This window comes from Cibotium barometz, chromosome 49 (genome assembly GCF_041138505.1).
Source record: "Cibotium barometz isolate CiBa-2024 chromosome 49, ASM4113850v1, whole genome shotgun sequence".
Lineage (NCBI taxonomy): Eukaryota > Viridiplantae > Streptophyta > Polypodiopsida > Cyatheales > Cibotiaceae > Cibotium > Cibotium barometz.
In genome coordinates, this window is record NC_141094.1 from 45921516 (window position 1) to 45940151 (window position 18636).

At 46.7% G+C, this 18636-nt stretch overlaps 1 protein-coding gene across 5 annotated transcripts in view; it reads right to left on the reverse strand.

Annotated features, from left to right (window-relative positions):
* Window positions 1-3229: 3229 nt before the first annotated feature.
* The window catches only part of LOC147610647 (guanylate kinase 2-like), a 49134-nt gene continuing 33727 nt past the window's right edge, over window positions 3230-18636 (reverse strand). For 3 of the 5 annotated variants that reach the window (XM_086786170.1, XM_086786175.1, XM_086786173.1), the window contains 9 exons: window positions 6452-6568; window positions 6254-6327; window positions 6017-6149; window positions 5515-5877; window positions 5299-5420; window positions 4978-5113; window positions 4301-4361; window positions 4091-4193; window positions 3230-3991 (listed from right to left, as the gene is read on the reverse strand). In XM_086786170.1, the coding sequence (XP_086642296.1) occupies window positions 3802-3991; window positions 4091-4193; window positions 4301-4361; window positions 4978-5113; window positions 5299-5420; window positions 5515-5877; window positions 6017-6149; window positions 6254-6327; window positions 6452-6568 (1299 nt within the window). In that variant the 3' untranslated portion in view covers window positions 3230-3801. The remainder of the gene's footprint in view (window positions 3992-4090; window positions 4194-4300; window positions 4362-4977; window positions 5114-5298; window positions 5421-5514; window positions 5878-6016; window positions 6150-6253; window positions 6328-6451; window positions 6569-18636) is intronic. The other 2 variants (XM_086786172.1, XM_086786174.1) reach the window with 1 other exon arrangement.

Below are 18636 nucleotides of genomic sequence, written 5' to 3' on the forward strand. Positions count from 1 at the left end.
TGGACTGGGCCTTCTTGGAAGGCACTATGGAGAGGATGGGCTTCCCCCCTCAGTGGATCCGTGGGGTCTCTGCACTCTACACATCGGCTCATAGCCAGGTGCTGATACAGGGCGTGCGCGGAGAGAGGTTCCAGCTCTCGCGCTCGGTGCGGCAAGGGTGTCCCTTGGCGCCCTTTCTTTTTCTTTTTGTGGCGGAGGCCATGAGCACTTTCTTGACGACACAGGATACAGGTTTGCAGGGCCTCCAGCTCCCCATCCGCACCTCGGAGGAGCTCCTAGACTCGGAGTTTGCGGATGACACTGCTGTCTATCTTCAGGGAGGGGAGGAGAACCTCCGCCGCTTCGCCTCAGCCATGGACAGGTTTTGCAGAGCTTCGGGCGCTTTGATCAACTGGCACAAGTCGTGTGGGTTGTGGGTCAGTTCTGTGCCCCCCCCCCCCCCCCCCCCCCCCCGACTTGGAGGCCAATTGATGGGTTTCAGTGGCTGGCCCCCGGCACTACAGTGCGCTATTTGGGATGCTATGTGGGCATTGACATATCTCCGGAGCAGCAGATAGCCCCCCTTCTTTTGAGCATTCGAAAGAAGCTTCTGTAACGGAGTACCGCTCGTTTATCTCTGGCTGGCCGAGTGGTTGTGGCCAACCAGGTTCTGCTTGCTACCATGTGGTACATCACTTCTTGCTGGGCCTTCTCTCGGGCATGCATTGGCGAGGTGCAGAGGCTCATCAGGAACTTTCTTTGGTCCGGTGGCGACGGGCGGCCCGCCAGGGCCAAGGTGGCATGGGCTGTGATCACTCAGCCGAGGGAGAGAGGCGGCCTGGGCATAGTTGATCCTATTTGTCAGAGCCGAGCTTTGCTTGGCAAGTTGGTGGTTCGTGGCCTCCTACCAGGCGCTGAGCCGTGGAAGGAGTTTCTTGTTTCCAAGATTCTCAGCCGCACTCCTCTTAGCGGCCCCTGGACCCCCAGCATCAGGTGGATCTTTACAGAGTAGCGATCCAGAGGAGTGGGCCTTGGTTTCAAGGAGCGTTTTGCAACTAGCCTTCTGAGGGCCTGGGAGCATCTGAGGCCGTCACTCTTCCAGACTCCCCCGGGCACCGATGAGGAGCGCCTGAGGCAGCCATTGATCTGGAACCCCTTGATCCGACTTCCCAGTGGTCATATGGTTGGATCGCGATCTCATGTGTCGTGGGGCCCGTTGAGCTCCAGCCCAGCCCAGTCCTTAGACGACTGGATATGTTTTCAGCAGCTGCCTCTAGAGGTTCAGGAGAGGAGACTCAGCGGGACGAGGGGCAGAGTTGATGAGGCAGGACATTGAGGCGGCCATCCCCGGGAGTGGCGGACTCCAGTACAGGACCCTCCACCTCCACAGTGGTTGGGCGTCTTTACTCGGCATGAGATCCTTCTAGCGGTCTGCGGCTCAGTAGAGAGAGTCGCCCCTCACCTTCGAGGTGGGAGAGGGAGGCCAGCTTCAGAGGACCCGACTAGATTTGGATGAGTTCCAGGGTTGTATCTTTCAAAGGGTGCGGGTGGTCGGCTTTCATCAAAGACAGTGGCATGTAGACCCCTCACCGGCCTCGATAGGGGAGGACTATTCTTGGAGATTATGGGCTTGGGACAGCAGGCCTCTTATTCGCCTTCAGTGGGATCAAGGCGAGTGGCTTTGGCGAGATCCCTATTCGGCCCCTACCAGCCCAGGCACCCCCTTTTTTCAGTACACAGCGAGGCTGGGGCGGCGGATCCAAAGGCACAGGATAGAGGGCACCCCGGCGGCGGCCGAGCATTGGCGGCGATAGGGGCTCTCCCCTGCCTTCCTTAGGGACTTCTGGCAATGCCTTTGGGACAGCTTCCGGCCCCGAAAGGTAACGCTTTTTCTCTAGCTTACAGCGCATAGAGAACTGGCTGTGGGGGCTTGGCTAGCTTTTGGCAGACACCCAGCGTCCTGCCCTCGGTGCGGCCATGCACAGGAGTCACAGCGACACTGCTTATGGGATTGCCCACAGGCACAGCAAGTCTGGTAACGCGCTCTCAAGATGGTTTTTGCAGGCTCGCCAGGTGAGATGATGGTGACGTGGGGTGCGGTGGCTTGGGCCGCGGACAGCGGCCCGTCCCTTGGATACGAGGACGTCCCCGGCAGTGTGACCATCCAGGTCTTTGACAGGGCGATGGCGGTGGTTCCGACGCCAGACTTCTCTTCGGCAATCTCCCAGGAGGGGGACGGGCACAGATGGGAGATGATCAACAGCATGACGGCTTGGCACATATGGAGAGCCCGATGCAGGGAGGCCATAGACCGCCAGGCGATTCCACCGGCGGAGGTCATACAAGCTCTCTGGGTGGACATCATTCACACCTTGAGAGGACATTGGGGGAAACTTCAGGGCGACTCGGATCGCATGAGAGATCGCCGCAAGGCGTTCCTCCGCACTTGGCAGCCTGGCCCTTTCCTCACCGCGAGGGGCGAGGATGTCACTTGGCACTACAGGCCTCCAGTTTGGCTCTTCTCACCTCCCGCATGTACTACTAGGTAGCCCCCCCCAGAGAGCGGCCAGCCACGGGGGGGGGAGCTCCGGTGTTCACTGTATATATTATCCCTCCTTGTGAGGTGAGCTTTGTAGCCTTATGGCGTCTTCTCATTAACTAATAGAAGGATCGTTTTTCCAACAAAAAAAAAAAAGATAATTTACAAAAGAACCATTAAAAAAAATTTTAAAGCCTAAAAATTTTCAAAAAACCAAGAAAAATCATAAAAAGGCCGACCATTCTGCACATTATCCAAACACGGTCTTCTCGTTCACAGCAAACTGGGCCTGTGTTTCACGCTAAGGACACATCATTCACAACAATGGGTCATCAACCCTCGTGGACTTCAAAATTTAAGCCTTGAAACAGAGATTATACAAGCACTGCACTTGTATGGCAATTCGATCAAAATAAGTTTCATGATATCTTCTGAGAGAGATGGCTCTTTCAAGCTCTGGAAGGTTTGAGAGAAGCTTTCATAAGAGTCAATTTACTGAGGTAGGTGATTCATTACAAGGAAGAATACTAAAGGATGACAAAGTATCTATAGCTGTGTTAGAGAATTGGAGATTTCTAATGAAATCATGCTTGAATATGTAAGTTACAACAGAAACTAGTAAAGCAAGCAAGCCAGCCATCTCGTCGACTTAGAGCAATCCACTGATTATTCAAAACCACATAAACCTTGTCATCTTTGAGAAAGGGCTCATGTAAAATAATAATAATAATAAAAAGTGAGAACATCTCTAACAACAGTCCCCTGTCTGAGCCCTGCAATTTAAAATCTCTCCTTTCTTAAGGAAAAACAATGAGTCAAAACTGGGTTCTAAACAAAATTAGGGCAGACGCTTCCCTGTGACCAGTTCTGTTAAGGATGCATGTAAGTGTCATCGGCATGTTGCTACTAAACAAAGGGTGCTAATAGCCTTCAAATTGAAATTTCCTCTTACAGCAGGCCCACCTAACAAGGGCACCAAAATGAGCTGATACCATGGCTTTAAAACTCTCTTACAAGTTCGAAAGTTGGAACTGACTGGAATCAAAAGCCTTTCTTTGTGTGTCTTCTAGCACCCTTTGAAATGAACGCCACAGCCCTTGGGTGACGAAGTGTACTTAAGTATGTCATCACTAGGGCATCCAAAATCCGTTACGTGTTTATTTTTCTCCTTTGAAAACAAGTAGGCGTAACATTATTGCAGGAGCTTCCAATAATTTGAATTGGCATACCAACTTTAAACCTTGCGAGGGTATCTCAGAAACCTCTGTTCATTGTGTTTGAATTTAGACCTTGTCTTCAAACACTAAATGACCATTTTCCTTAATATTCATTTCTTTCAATTTACTGCCCCCACAGAGGACTGATGGCAGGTGACCATTTGACGTTTCACACTTTGATCCAAGAGTAGAAAATTTTAATCCTGTGGTCTGTCCTGGAGCCCCACCAGCCAGATTTGAAATATCAAGCATTGTTCTGCAATTAGCCAGTGAAGAGCATCAGCCAATCAATACTTTCAAAACATGGAAGATCATCGATATTCTCATCATTGACAATTAACGGGTAGGAGCTCACACAGAATTCTTAGAATTCCTGCCTGGTTCTCCACCAAAGATATAGACATTTTGGCCAACAACTGATGCAGAGTGACCATACTTGGGTTTCAAGTTTACTGCAACTATGCAGTTGTATCATAAGCCATCCAACAGGTAATATAAGGTACAACAATGATACCTGGAGAACAAAAGTGAAACAATAAGAGGAAAAAGGTTCAAGAATATGTACCTTGCTCACTGAAACCATTTTGAATTGCATCTGCTTTGACAAGCTCCAACTCAAGCAGCTTCTGCAGTCTCTTCCCCCACCCCCCGCCCCCCAACCCACCCACACACACACAAACACACAAAGGAAGTTGTATTAACATCTGTGGAGGGCCAGAATGACCTATGAGACTAATACATACATGAAGACCATGGAGGTCTTATGCCAAAACCAGTCCCAAAAAAAAGGAACATCAAACCAGACAAAAACTTAAAGACATCCTAGTGCTCATCTACTGTGTCACTAGGAGATGTAACATTTCCAGTAGTACAAGATTCTTGGTCGTTGGATGGTGGTGAGGAAATGTTCAGAGCAGCTGCCACTTGCAAAGCAGATCATTTTGGGTTTTGAAAATTTTGAATAATTGATTTTATTAACGTCTTACAAGAGAGCACAAGGGTCTATGGCAACACACCGATAGTGTTAACTGAAACATGCACAATGCATGTTTATAACAATATTTTAAAAAGGGAAAAAAAAGGCTGCAAAGCAGAGTAGATGCTGTACAGGAAATTCTAATTGCACACCTAGAGAAAGAGAAGAAAATGCTAGATGATAAACACCATAGTTCAAGTAAATAGGGTTCCTTCTACATCATCGTCCGCTACATTGTGGTCAATAAATGAGTGCGTAGATTCTACCTTGATTTCTGAATAGCATTCCTCCAAATCATCATTCACTACATAGTGATTGAAAAGCAAGGAATTCCTCCCATGCTCAAGTTCCTCCTTCGCATTGTTTAATCTCTTCTGAACTTGCTCCTCTGTTTCTGTTCCCCTGTACCATAGAAATCAATTACCCAACAAAATCAACACCCCAAACAAAGCATCCCTTCTACCAACATATTCACCACATCAGAACTGCAAAATCCAGCCTTCGCAGGTTTGATGCTAAGGCTGTACTAAAAAAAAAAAAGAGATGGAAACTAATCAACAAGTAAATAACTGCTAAATTATACTCACCTTCCTCTGAGTCGGTTTTCTAGTTGCTCAAGCGACGGAGGTGCAATGAAGATAAACAAAGCATCTAAACCACTTTTCTTCACTGCCTGAGCACCTTGAACATCAATGTCTAGAATGCATCTCTGCACAAGATGGCTCCTTTAATGCACAGTATTACTGCACAAGCTTTTCAATCCAAGATCGCTTCCACGATGCAATGACAAGTTACTAACTCACCTTGCCAGCATCTGCCACAGCTTCGACTGCAGCAATACTTGTCCCGTATAAATTCCCGTGCACATCTGCAGACTCCAAAAACTTGCCTTCCTGAATCGCCAGTTCCATCACATTCCTTTCAATGAAGTGGTAATGTACACCACTTTTCTCTTTGTGTCTTGGCCGTCGCGTTGTGTGACTCACAGAAAACCCAAATGTAGAAGGAAAGTCCTTCATGAGCCTAGCTATTAATGTGCCTTTACCCACACCTGAAGGACCACAGATGACCACTGGCTGTGGCAAATTACCCAGAATTCCCTTGCTCCATGCTACTACATCCCTGCCTAGCAATTGGCTTTGTTGTTTCACGAAGGCAGTGTCCACCTATATAACAAACCATGTTTACCAAAAAAGTCATTTTATTCAATTCAAAGCTGTATCAAATCTAGGCAGTGCGTTACTTAAGGTAGCCCAAAAGGTGGGCATGCTTGACATGTCTATATCATTAAGTACAAGATCTTACTTCCAGGAACCAGATCATATCTTGGGGCATAGTACCGTTACCCCCGAAGACAAGAATTCTTTCTTCATTCAGCAATACAGCAGAGTGACCGTAGCGGGGTGCAGGTGGAGTGCCCAATATTCTTGGAAGTATCCTGGGGACAAAATATCAAAATAGTGTCACGAAGCTACAAATTGACAGAAGCCTAAACAAGAAATAGCAGAGAAGTCCATTAAAAGGAGACCAACAATGACTAACCACTCTCCAGAGACTGTATCATATATGTGCACATCATTTAGGGAATTGTTGTCCCTGATGCCACCAAACAAAACCTGCAGAAATGTATGGTGAATTTCACTATTATACGCATTATACAAAGAAGAAAATAAAAAATATTGAATCTGCTTCACACAAAATGTAACAAACTTTTAAACAAATGGGTGAAAAAGTCCATACAAGTTTACTCCCAACTGCTGTTACTGTATGGTAAGACCTGGATGCCTGAAGTTCACCAGGCACCCCCAAAGCATAATGATGAGATTTCCTCTCAGTTTTTGGGATGTGAAGGTGATCCTAAACCAAAAGATATAACATCTCCAATTAGAACAACTCATAAAAAATGCTGCAAAATCACATCATCTGAATGCATCGCTTCTGTTGAGACACGTTTGAAAGATGTCTGTAATACTTCGGCACCTCTAAGTTCAAATTATCAGCCTTTAAAGCACAAAGATGTATACACTCAACCGAAACATATATACCAATGGAAAGTTAAGATTATTTCCCAAACTTATATAAGACGAAAGTGTGATCTTGACTCCAAGAGAGTCTCCTCACAAAGCTTCAATTCATCAACTCCATCATGCACTGCATAGACTATGTGGTATGACACCCCCACTCACATCATCGGCACCCCAGCCATGATGAAGGGTAGAACTAGAGAAAAAAATATACACACAAACTCATGCTGTAGCTGGCTGGGCAATTGCACCCATTTGGATAAAAAGAATTAACAGACTAGTTGGCCACAACTTGGACCAAGACTTCAAAAGGAATCTGCATGTGCACTAAAACGGCATAAAGATAATACAATGGAAAGTTCAAGTTGTTTCCCAAACCAAAGTGCGATCTGGAATCCATGAGAGTCTACTCGCAACGCTAATCAACTGCATCATGCATTGTATAGACTACCAGCACATCAGGGTCGTAACACACGGAGTGCTGACAGCACATGCATCTAACCCCTTATATGGGCTGTGTGCAGGAAAGCTGTACAAACTACTGAAGACCAGCATCATGCACAATATCAAAGTCCACAAACTTATTGCTGTCAGGCCAGTTTTTTTTCGTACTTTTTACCTGTAGAACCAGCTTAGACTCATTTTTTGGGCTCAATCTCTTAGTCCAACCATGTATAAGGATAGAAACACATTTCTCGCACATTCTAATTCATTTATACCAATTTTCATTGTCCAAACTGCTGCTGATTACTCTTGCTCCAAATCTATTTTCCATATTTTTCACTTTTGTTCCCAGCCTGCACATTCTCATAAGCCTTCATTAAAATCTCCCATTACACGCATGCAACTGCTGCTACCCCAGTGCTTCCATACCTGTCTACAATCAAAAGACTTGTCTCTTCATCAATCAGGCCTCACAAGTGGCCACACACCTAGTCTACCTTCTTCATGGCCTATGTAGTCATGGCACATGCATTTGAAGCCTGATGCATGTGATATCCCTTCTTGCTTATCTTTGAACAGGGCTCAAGAGAGCAGGGGGTGCTTTTATTCAATCATCCATCCTTCAATAAGGTCCATCTTCAAATCACCAATGCGGATCCTTACAATTTTGTAAGTCTTCAAATTCTGCCACAATGCTTAACAAACTCTTCTGTTGATATGGTTCACAAAGCAAATTACAAAGAAAAACTTTGCAAACAGCATTTTGAAGTGCATAGACCTATAGTGGCATCAATGTGGTTAGGATATGGAAAGCGCCCCAAACAAGCATTGAGATAAGTATGTTGGGTATCATATAAGGCAAATGAGGAAAACTTGGGGATTGGACACGTGGGGGGGAAGATGGAAAAATGTGGGAAATTGAGGGATTTGGAAAATATTGGTGAAATTGAGAAATTGCAAGAAATGGGGGAACTAGGACAAAATTGGGGAGATTGCAAGAGATTGGAGGATTAGCAGCAGGAAAATCTGCAGCACACGGATCGCCGGTAACGTGACAGCTAGTGAATGCGACATTTTCCCTATCCGACCTATTGAATGCAGCAAAGTAAGTGCGCTACCTCAGCTCCCCCCATCTGCTGCATCCCCCCCCCCCCCCCCCCGGTTTCTAGTTTTCCCCTTCCTCGCAGGTTGATTTTCAAGTTCTTCGAGGTGTTCCTCTATTTGGCAAGTCTCGGCTTTTCTAGTCTTCACCCTCAAGAGGACTCCATGGCAACCGCTCCGTCATCCCCGACTTGCTTGCATATCCCTTTCCGAAGCAGACCTCCAGATTTTCGCTAGGACCATTGTAACATTAGAGGCCTCCACCCTGGTTTGCAAGATTGTTGGTAGCCGCCCTGCGCACGGACAACTCAAGGATCTTTTACAAGCGAGCCTGATTGGTGAGCCTTCAAAGATCACAGACATTCACCCTCTGAGGCGTAGATACTACCAGGTGGAGTTCAAGTCGCCAACAGCGTCAGATCAAGTCCTGTAGCTGAGCCCCCTTGTATTGCGTATGGCACAATGCCTTCTTTGCACGTTGGCAACACGGCTTCGATCCTACGTCTGACCCTTTGGCTGGTGTGTCGGGCTTCCCAGTCACAGTTCCTAGATTGCTCTAGGAACTGTGACTGGGAAGGCAACATACTTCCCGAGTCAAAAAAATGGCCATTCCCGTCCCATGTCACTGTATAGTCACAGGAAATGGCCATTCTCAATCTTTTCCGTCCCCGTTCCCATTTCGCGTCCCATGTGACTATGCTTCCCAGGCCTTGGGAAGGAATACCTTTCTCTCCTCCTAGTGATTGGTGGTGCCATCGGGAGAGTGATGGAATCCCCCCCCCCCCCCACAACTGCCTCAGCCAATCACCTAAATGTTGGAAATTGAATGGGAGAATTGAATTAGGGTTAAATGTGAGAGACAAACACACAGAGAGAAGAAGAGAGAGAGAGAGACATATGGGAATAAGTCAACTCAAGCATTGAGTGTGTGACTCCCCTATCACACATGTATATTGCACTAGTACACATAGTGCACTTAGTACTTTTAATGTACTAAGTGTACTATGTACTATAACTTATGGGCTAGTACACACTATAAGGGTGGGCATAATGCCTTTACCCCAACAACCTCCCACTTAAAGGCAAAGTGCCCTTAAATGAAGGAAAAGAAAAATCAGCATGTACATGATAAGGCCATATCAAGGCTGAAACTGGCCTCATCCAATGCCCATCAAGTGTCTGCAATGAGCAAACCGCTCCGGAGGCAAACTTTTTGTCAACAGATCAGCCAGGTTGTCATCCGTATGAATCTTAACAACCTGAATTTGCTTGTTCTCTATCACCTCTCCGATGAAGTGATACTTCACATCCACATGCTTTGTCTTTGTATGAAAGACAGGGTTCTTTGCCAACTGGATGGCACTCTGACTGTCACAATGCAACAATGGAATATCCCCTGTATAACCCAAATCAACCACTAACCGAGATAGCCATAATGCCTCCTTGCAAGCCTCTGTGGCTGCAATATACTCAGCCTCTGTAGTAGATAAGGCTGTGCACTTCTGCATCCTGGATATCCATGACACAGCACCTCCTATGAATGTAAACACATAACCGGTAGTAGACTTCCGGTTATCTGGATGATCGGCATAATCCGAATCCGTGTAACCATACACTAATGCATCCTGTTTGCCAAAACAAATGCACATATCCTGTGTGCCCTTCAGGTATCTCATGACACCTTTCACTGCTTCCCAATGCTTCTTGCCAGGGTTGGCCATGTATCTAGAAACCACTCCCACTGCAAATGCAATGTCCGGCCTATGGCATACATGAGACTACCACAAGCTGAAGCATACGGAATCTTGGCCATATCAGCCCTGCCACTATCTGACTGTGGGCTGTCCATAGCACTAAGTTTCACATATGGAGGCAAAGGAGTACTAGTTTTCTTCCCCCCATCCATATTGAACCTCTGCAAAACTTTGCCAATGTATTCCTTCTGAGACAAATACAACACATGCTGATTTCTGTCCCGAAGTATCCGCATACCCAAAATGTGATTTGCATCACCCAAATCCTTCATATCAAAGGTTTGATGCAACCTCTTCTTCAAGGCATCCATCTCTTTACGAGATTTCCCGGCAATCAACATATCATCAACATACAAGATGAGGATCAATAGACTGCCATCCAAAGCTTTCTTGGTGTATAAGCAGTGATCTATGTCACTTCTCCTAAAATCCTGGGATTTCATGAATGTATCAAATTTATGATACCATTCCCTTGGTGCCTGTTTGAGCCCATAAAGACTCTTTTTCAGCTTGCATACAAGCTTCTCCTTTCCATTTACTGCATAACCCTCTGGCTGTTGCATATATATCTCCTCATGGAGATCACCGTGAAGAAAAGCAGTCTTCACATCCATCTGAATCAAATCCAGATCATCATGAGCAACCAAAGCTAATACAACTCTAAGTGTGGTCATTTTGACCACTATAGAGAAGATCTCATCAAAGTCCACACCATATTCTTGCTTGAAGCCCTTAGCCACTAACCTGGCTTTGCATCAGGTGCAACTTTGAGCCTATAAACCCACTTGCATGGCAAAACCTTCTTGCCTGTAGGCAAATGCACCAACTTCCATGTTCCATTTTTGTGCAGATAATCCATCTCTGACTTCATGGCACGCTCCCAAAGAGCCTTGTCTGCCCTCTGTAAAGCCTCCTTATAACATGAGGGCTCCCCACAGTCAGTGAGCATCAAGTAGTCAACCCCTGGAACAAACCTGTCAGGGGCTCTGGAGGGTCTTGTGGACCTCCGTACCCAATGACCATCATTTGCAAGTTGCTGTCCAGCCTGCATATCACCTATTGGTGGCTCCTGTTCCATGCCATAAGGCTGAAAAATCATGCCCGGTATCTCCTCTAACTGTGGGATATCCATAGGGATATCTTCTGCCATCTCTGGCTGTCCATTTGGACCATTTTCAGCACCATTTAAGGGCTGGTTTTGCTACTGTAATGGCTGATTTACAGCCCTTGGTTGTTGTCCATGATGTCCATCATCATCAAAGATGACTCTGCCAGGCTCCTGTTGCCTTGCAGGCTCCTTATACATGCATGTTTCATCAAAAATGACATCATTGCTGCGTATAATCTTTCTATTCACTGGATCCCAAAGTCTATACCCCATTTCACCTCTATCACCGTATCCTAGGAATATGCATTTGTGAGACTTAGGATCAAGTTTGGTGCGTATTTCCCTGCGTATGTGCACGTACGCAACGCAACCAAACACTCTCAAGTGCTTGTATGACGGAGGCTTCCCTGTCGATACTTCTTCTGGAACTTTCCCACCAAGCCTCGTATTAGGTGACCTGTTTATAAGATGAACGGCTGTCATAACAGCTTCAGCCCAAAAACCATGAGGTAATGCAGCATGTGACAACATAGAACAGGACCTTCTCCTGAATGGTCCTGTTCATCCTCTCTGCTGTCCCGTTTTGTGGAGGATCATAAGGAGTAGAGAGCTCCCTCTTGATGCCTTTAGCATCACAAAAGTCCTGAAACTGTTTGGACATATACTCTCCACCATTGTCGGAACGCAAAGCCTTCAGTGTTTTGCCAGTTTGATTCTCAACAAGAGCAACAAACTTCTCAAACACTGAGAATGTATCACTCTTCAAACGAAGAGGATAAACCCACACCTTGCGTGTGGCATCATCAATGAAAGACACACAATATTTTGCCCCTCCCAAAGAAAGCTGAGGCATCTCACATACATCTGTATGCACAAGCTCTAACTGAGCATCTTTCTGTCCAAGAGCTTTCTTGTGGGGGCACTGGAGTTGCCTGCCATATATACAATGCTCACAAAACTGAAAACTTGAAAACTTTAGAGAAGACAAGTAACCCAAACGAGACAATTGCTCCATTCCTTTGACACTCATGTGTCCCAACCGGCTATGCCACATAGAGATTTCCGGCAGCTCGGTTGCATTTACATGGGCATGGTGACAAACACCTGCATGCATGAAGTAAAGAGTGTCCACCTTAGAGCCTCTGGCAACAACCAATGAGCCCTTACTAATCTTCCACTTTCCACGACCAAATGTGGTAACATAATCAGCATCATCAAGCTGTCCAGTAGAAAGCAGGTTCTTCTTGATCTCAGGCACATGCCTGACATCATGGAGCATAAGCTGTGAGCCATCTGAAAACACAAGCCTCACATCACCTCTACCAAGAATCTTGCATGCATGGTTGTCACCCAAATAAACTACTCCTTCATTGCCAGCAGTATACCTGACAAACAAGTCTCTGCAACCTGTGACATGAAAGGAGGCACCTGAATCAATGATCCATGAGTGCATACCATGACCATCTTAGGACTTCATCCTCACTGTCACCTGCATGTGACACATTGACTTCTTCAATCTTGACTCCACTTTTGCCCTTTGGCTTTGCATCTTTGGCTTCATCTTTGTCTTTGTCTTTTCCTTTGCCCTTTTCCTTTTGATCATTCTTCCATTTGTAGCATTGCTTTTTGATGTGTCCCTTCTTGCCACAATAATGGCATTCCAAGTCCTTTTTGGAGCGAGACTTGCTCCTTCCCTGTTCTTGGCTTTTACCCCTTTGTTGGGATCTCCCACGTGCATTCATTGCATTGGACTTGCCAACAGAGTTGTTTTTCCTGTTCATCTCCTCTTGAAGAAGAGCACCCTCAACATCTGCATATGACAGCATAGCATTCGAATTGCTAGTGGCTATCCTGAATGTGTCCCAACTCTCTGGCAAAGTGCATAAGAGAAAGGTGGCTTTGAACTCATCGTCCATTGCCAACTTTTGATTTATAACTTGGCTGACAATACCATTAAACTCATTTAGATGGGCTGTCATAGACGCCCCTTCCTTCATTTGAAGACCTATGAGTTTCTTCAACCAATACACTTTGCTTGAGGCACTTTGCTGGGCATACAAGTCCTGCAATCTTTGCCACATTCCCCAAGCTGTCTTCTCTTCACGAATGCTGAAAAGTAAAGAGTCTGACACAGACAACATGATAGTAGATCTTGCCAGCTCATCCATATCTTCCCACTCTTCAGCAGTAAGAGAAGCGGGTATTACACCCCTTTCTTTGATAGGCTTGTGCTGCTTCTTCTGGAGCAACACATTATAGCACTGGGTTTGCCAAATATCATAGTTATGTGAGCCTTCAAGCTTCTTGATGTGAAGCAATGAAGAGCTCTCACCTGTGGTTGCCATAGCAATATGCAACCTGTCAATGCCCGACTCCCTGCAAAATGTGCAAACACTGCACCAAAAGCACACAAAGTGCTCAGAGTTGTTCTCCCAAAGTTGATCTCCCACTGCGGAAGCACAAATGCAACTCTACTCCCACTGTATGTGATAAAATCACCAAAATCTGGTTGCTGCAGATTTAGGACAGCACCTTAAATGTGCTCTGTTCCCCTTCCAAAGTACTGTACAACAGTACTAAGTGCTTACCAATGATGTACCAAACCTGTACCGGCAAGTACAGCAACTGAAATTGAGATTTTTGCTCACTCAAATCAATGTGCAGCCATGCCAAAACTTGTACAAAGCTGTACCAAATCTGTACCAGCAAGTACAATAGCAATAAATGCTCTCCTGGCTGTCCAAATGAGTGAAAATCAGACTTTTACAGTCCCGACCACTGCATACAACAGTCCCAAACAGAAATTGGGCAAAAGCCCCTTGACTGCAAGCTGATTTCTGAGGATTCAAGGCATAAAAGTCTTGCCTGCTGTTTTGCCAAGCTCAACAAGCATAAAATCTTGAAAAGCCCCTTGATTTAAGATCAATTTATGATCATACATGGTACATTAACGCACATGAAGGCATCCAGAGTCTTCACAATGCTTCCCCCTCGCCACATATACATCCAGTACATAAAAGCCCCTTGATTTACAGGCACATTGAGTGCTTGTCAGGCATCAACACATTGCCCCAAAGCATCAAATGCGAGTGCCTGCATGCAAATCAATCCAATCGGCACAAAAGCCCTTTGATTTGCATTGCAATTTGCTGCAATTTTGCCCGAATGTGAAATTTCTCACATCATACAGCATGTATGAATGCTTAATTGCACAATTACATCAAAAGCCCCAAATTTCGACATCCAATTTCCTGCAAATTGACTCTGATTGCGACCAATGTCACCCAATTTTGCCAATTTTGCTCAAAATTTGAGCAATTTGGCACCTGTACCTGCTCAATTGATAATTGTACCTGCTCAATTGCAAATCCCAAAAAAAAAATTGAAGCAAATACCTCGAAATTTCTGATTTTTTTGTTGCAGGAAAAGGGGGCATCGTGCTGATGCTGCTGCAGAAAAATTAGTGCAGAAGACGTCGGGTTATGGGCTCTGTAAAAGAAAGCTGTGGGATTGCAGACCTCCTCTACACCCAGCCTCCTCAGCTGCATCCAGTACTGCAAGGAAGCGTGTAGGCGGCCAGGTAAAGCTCTGCAGGACAACGTGTAGGCGGCCAGGTAAAGCTGCCTCACCAGGCAACGATGGCCGATAAACAGTGGATCTCTGTGTCGCCTCTTCTTCTCGTCTCACCAAGACCGTGGAAACGGAGGAGGCGCCCATGGGTTTCTGCCCGTTTGCAAGGATCGACGGTAGGAAACTATCGATTTGACCGGAACCTCTCCCGTACGGCGCCCGACTCCTCCAGCTGTGCGCGCTGGTGAAGCGCCGCTACTCCTACTCAAAGCTCGCCTAAACGTGGAAAACACCCATAGCGCGAGCACCCGTAGCGCGAAGGGGAGGCAGGCAAGAGAGGATTGTTTACGCCTTGTGGCCAGGCGTCTGACGTCCAACGGTTTGCTGCAAGCGCATACCCGTCTGCCTGCATACGCACATCCGCCTTGTGCTTTGCTCACGCCAAAGTCTAGTGCTGCGCATACCAATGCTCACACGCACAGGCTATTGGCCTTCAGCCATGCTTGCTTGGACACACACCTGCAAGCTACTTGCCTGTGCCAGACCATGCTGTCTCAAGACCATACAGAGTGCTCTTCAATGTAGAAAACCTTACCACTCTCTACCAATGGGATCTCCTGTAGCCAAAGCTCTGATACCAGTTGAATGGGAGAATTGAATTAGGGTTAAATGTGAGAGACAAACACACAGAGAGAAGAAGAGAGAGAGAGAGACATATGGGGATAAGTCAACTCAAGCATTGAGTGTGTGACTCCCCTATCACACATGTATATTGCACTAGTACACATAGTGCACTTAGTACTTTTAATGTACTAAGTGTACTATGTACTATAACTTATGGGCTAGTACACACTATAAGGGTGGGCATAATGCCTTTACCCCAACAGAAATTGGGTGGGGGACCAAGTCCCAAGATGTCACCCATCCCAATTGTGTTTACGCCAATGCGCGCTTAACTTGGAGGTTACCACAAATTGGTTTAGCCATCCAAACCCCAAAACCTTAAGGTGATGGAGGACCTCCGTTCCATCAACTTTGTGGAAATCTCCTAGTGCTACACTTTGGCACCACTTTTCTCAACACCCCCCCCATGGTGCCACCTTATCCACTTTTTCTTAGCTCTGATCATGAACTCAGCCCGTCTGTGTACCATGAATCAAGTCGGGGAGAAAGGGCTGCAGTCTTCGGCTGATGGCCTTGCCCAGAATTTTGTAGGTTGTCCCTAGGAGGGTGATGGGTCTCCGTTGCCGAATCTCCAGTCTGTCACCACCCTCCTTGGGAATCAAGTGTATCAAACCCTCAAACAATCTCTCCGGCATGGCTCCCGTGACCATTATCTCGTTGCAAGCAGCCCTAAGGCCGCCTTCCATGAGATCCCACTGACAAAGAAATGATGAGACAAGAAGCTCGTCCTCTCCCGAGCATTTGCCCCTAGGTAATGCCATCTTAGCCTCTGCCAACTCCGATGTCAAGGGGATCAGGAGAAAAGTCCGAAGAGAGTGCGGAACCACTTCTCGTATGCCACCAAAACCACTCATGCACATCCAGCACCACTAAGGAAATGGGGGCACCTGTGAGAAGGGTGCTCAAGAAATCTGCTCTCATACGAGGGGGGTCTGTAACAATGGATCTATCCTAGCCTCGTCATTTGCGGATACCCTCTCTCCACCTATGTGGACCTGCACTCTCAAAGAACTCTCCAGTGACCCTATCTCCCGCTTGCGTCCAAAAAGAGGCTTTGGCATGATATCTGTACTCCACCCGCCGCTCCTCGATGGATATGAGCTCTGTGCAGACGACAACCAACTGGCTCTCAATCCACAAGCTATCTGGTGCAATCTCTTGAAGCCGTTGCAGAGAAGCAAGACCCCTAGAAATGCTCCTCTCCTACTCTCGAAAGCCAAACTACTCGGTGCTGCCTCCCATAATAGACTGCTAATCTCTCCAAGGCCTGCACCCAAGGCACCTAGCAACTGCTCCTAAGTGAAAATCTAGCCTCTCCCAAATCCCCTCTATCCTGCTGCAAATCTCACCGTCCTGGATGAGGCTATCTGGAATCCGGGTGCCTCAAGTGTAACGCACGGAAGCTCTGGGTAGTCTTCTTTCAGCCCTAAACACTCTTGAAAACCTTCTGATGCAAAAACGCACCATGATGCAAAAACGCAGGTAGAGAGAGAGTAGAGAGAGAGAGTGAGAAGTGCTGGAATTTCAGTATATACTATGTACAGAAAAGGTACAGATCTTTGCAGCCATGGGCTGCCTTCATAAAAAGGTTCCTAACCCTAAATTCTGTCCCCTATGGGACCTCCTATTGACTCACACCCCTAGTGGGTGGAATGAATACAACATAGAGCAAAGGTGCCCTTTTATAGGCCTTGGAGCTTGTGGGGAACTGGCCGACTGCTGGTCGGCCAGTTGTTAAGTCATAAAATCAATTTAAATGCTGCCGACTGTCTTCTGGATGCGCCTGCTGCCAGCACCTTCAGTCCTGCAGCCGACAGCCCCTTGGTCATGCTGATGTCAGCCTCCTTGCAGCCGACAGCCTTCTGATCCATGCTATGGTCCAAACCCTGCTCCATGTCCATCTTCTATGGGTTCTTAGTCTTTATCTGCTTGCCTCTTCTAGATCTAGCCCTGGAAATGTCCATGGCATCTGTGATGCACATGACATCCCCCTCTGCTAAACTTGATGACGGGAATCCAACCTGCTCTTGGATGACTGTCATCATCCCAATCCTGTTCCGAAGTCCCTCTGTCATCATCCATCCCTGGCAAACCTTTTCTCTCTGAAAATCCGTTCTGTTCTCCAAACCACTCTGTCTCTGATGAAGATCTATGCATCTGGTCTTCCTCTAGTCCACAATTCATTCCTGCCCTGACTCTGAACACCGTCTTGGTCTTCGTTCCTGGAACTGAGTCTGGCACTCTCACATCACCCTTGGAGGATCAACCTCCCTTGGGACCGTTCCCTTAGAACCCATCTGGCTCACGGAACTGCCATCCCCATCTGGCACTGTGGAACACCACCAACAAACCTCCTGGGAGTTCTTCCCGATCTGTGTTCCCGTGTACTTTCCTGTACCTTGGACCTGTACACCATCATCTGGGCTTCGAATCCGTGTACTTTCCTGTACCTTGGACCTATACACCATCATATGGGACTGAATCAGTGTTTAGCTTGGCTGGGCCTGATGCTCTGATACCAATGTAACGCGCGGAAGCTCTGGGTAGTCTTCTTTCAGCCCTAAACACTCTTGAAAACCTTCTGATGCAAAAACGCACCATGATGCAAAAACGCAGGTAGAGAGAGAGTAGAGAGAGAGAGTGAGAAGTGCTGGAATTTCAGTATATACTATGTACAGAAAAGGTACAGATCTTTGCAGCCATGGGCTGCCTTCATAAAAAGGTTCCTAACCCTAAATTCTGTCCCCTATGGGACCTCCTATTGACTCACACCCCTAGTGGGTGGAATGAATACAACATAGAGCAAAGGTGCCCTTTTATAGGCCTTGGAGCTTGTGGGGAACTGGCCGACTGCTGGTCGGCCAGTTGTTAAGTCATAAAATCAATTTAAATGCTGCCGACTGTCTTCTGGATGCGCCTGCTGCCAGCACCTTCAGTCCTGCAGCCGACAGCCCCTTGGTCATGCTGATGTCAGCCTCCTTGCAGCCGACAGCCTTCTGATCCATGCTATGGTCCAAACCCTGCTCCATGTCCATCTTCTATGGGTTCTTAGTCTTTATCTGCTTGCCTCTTCTAGATCTAGCCCTGGAAATGTCCATGGCATCTGTGATGCACATGACATCAAGTGTTTGTCCTCCTCTAGGGGTCATCTAGGGATAGAATACCCAATGCGTGATCGGAGAAAGTAGTGGCAACCAAAATACCAATCATGCCACCACAACCACAAGCCCACTTGTCTAC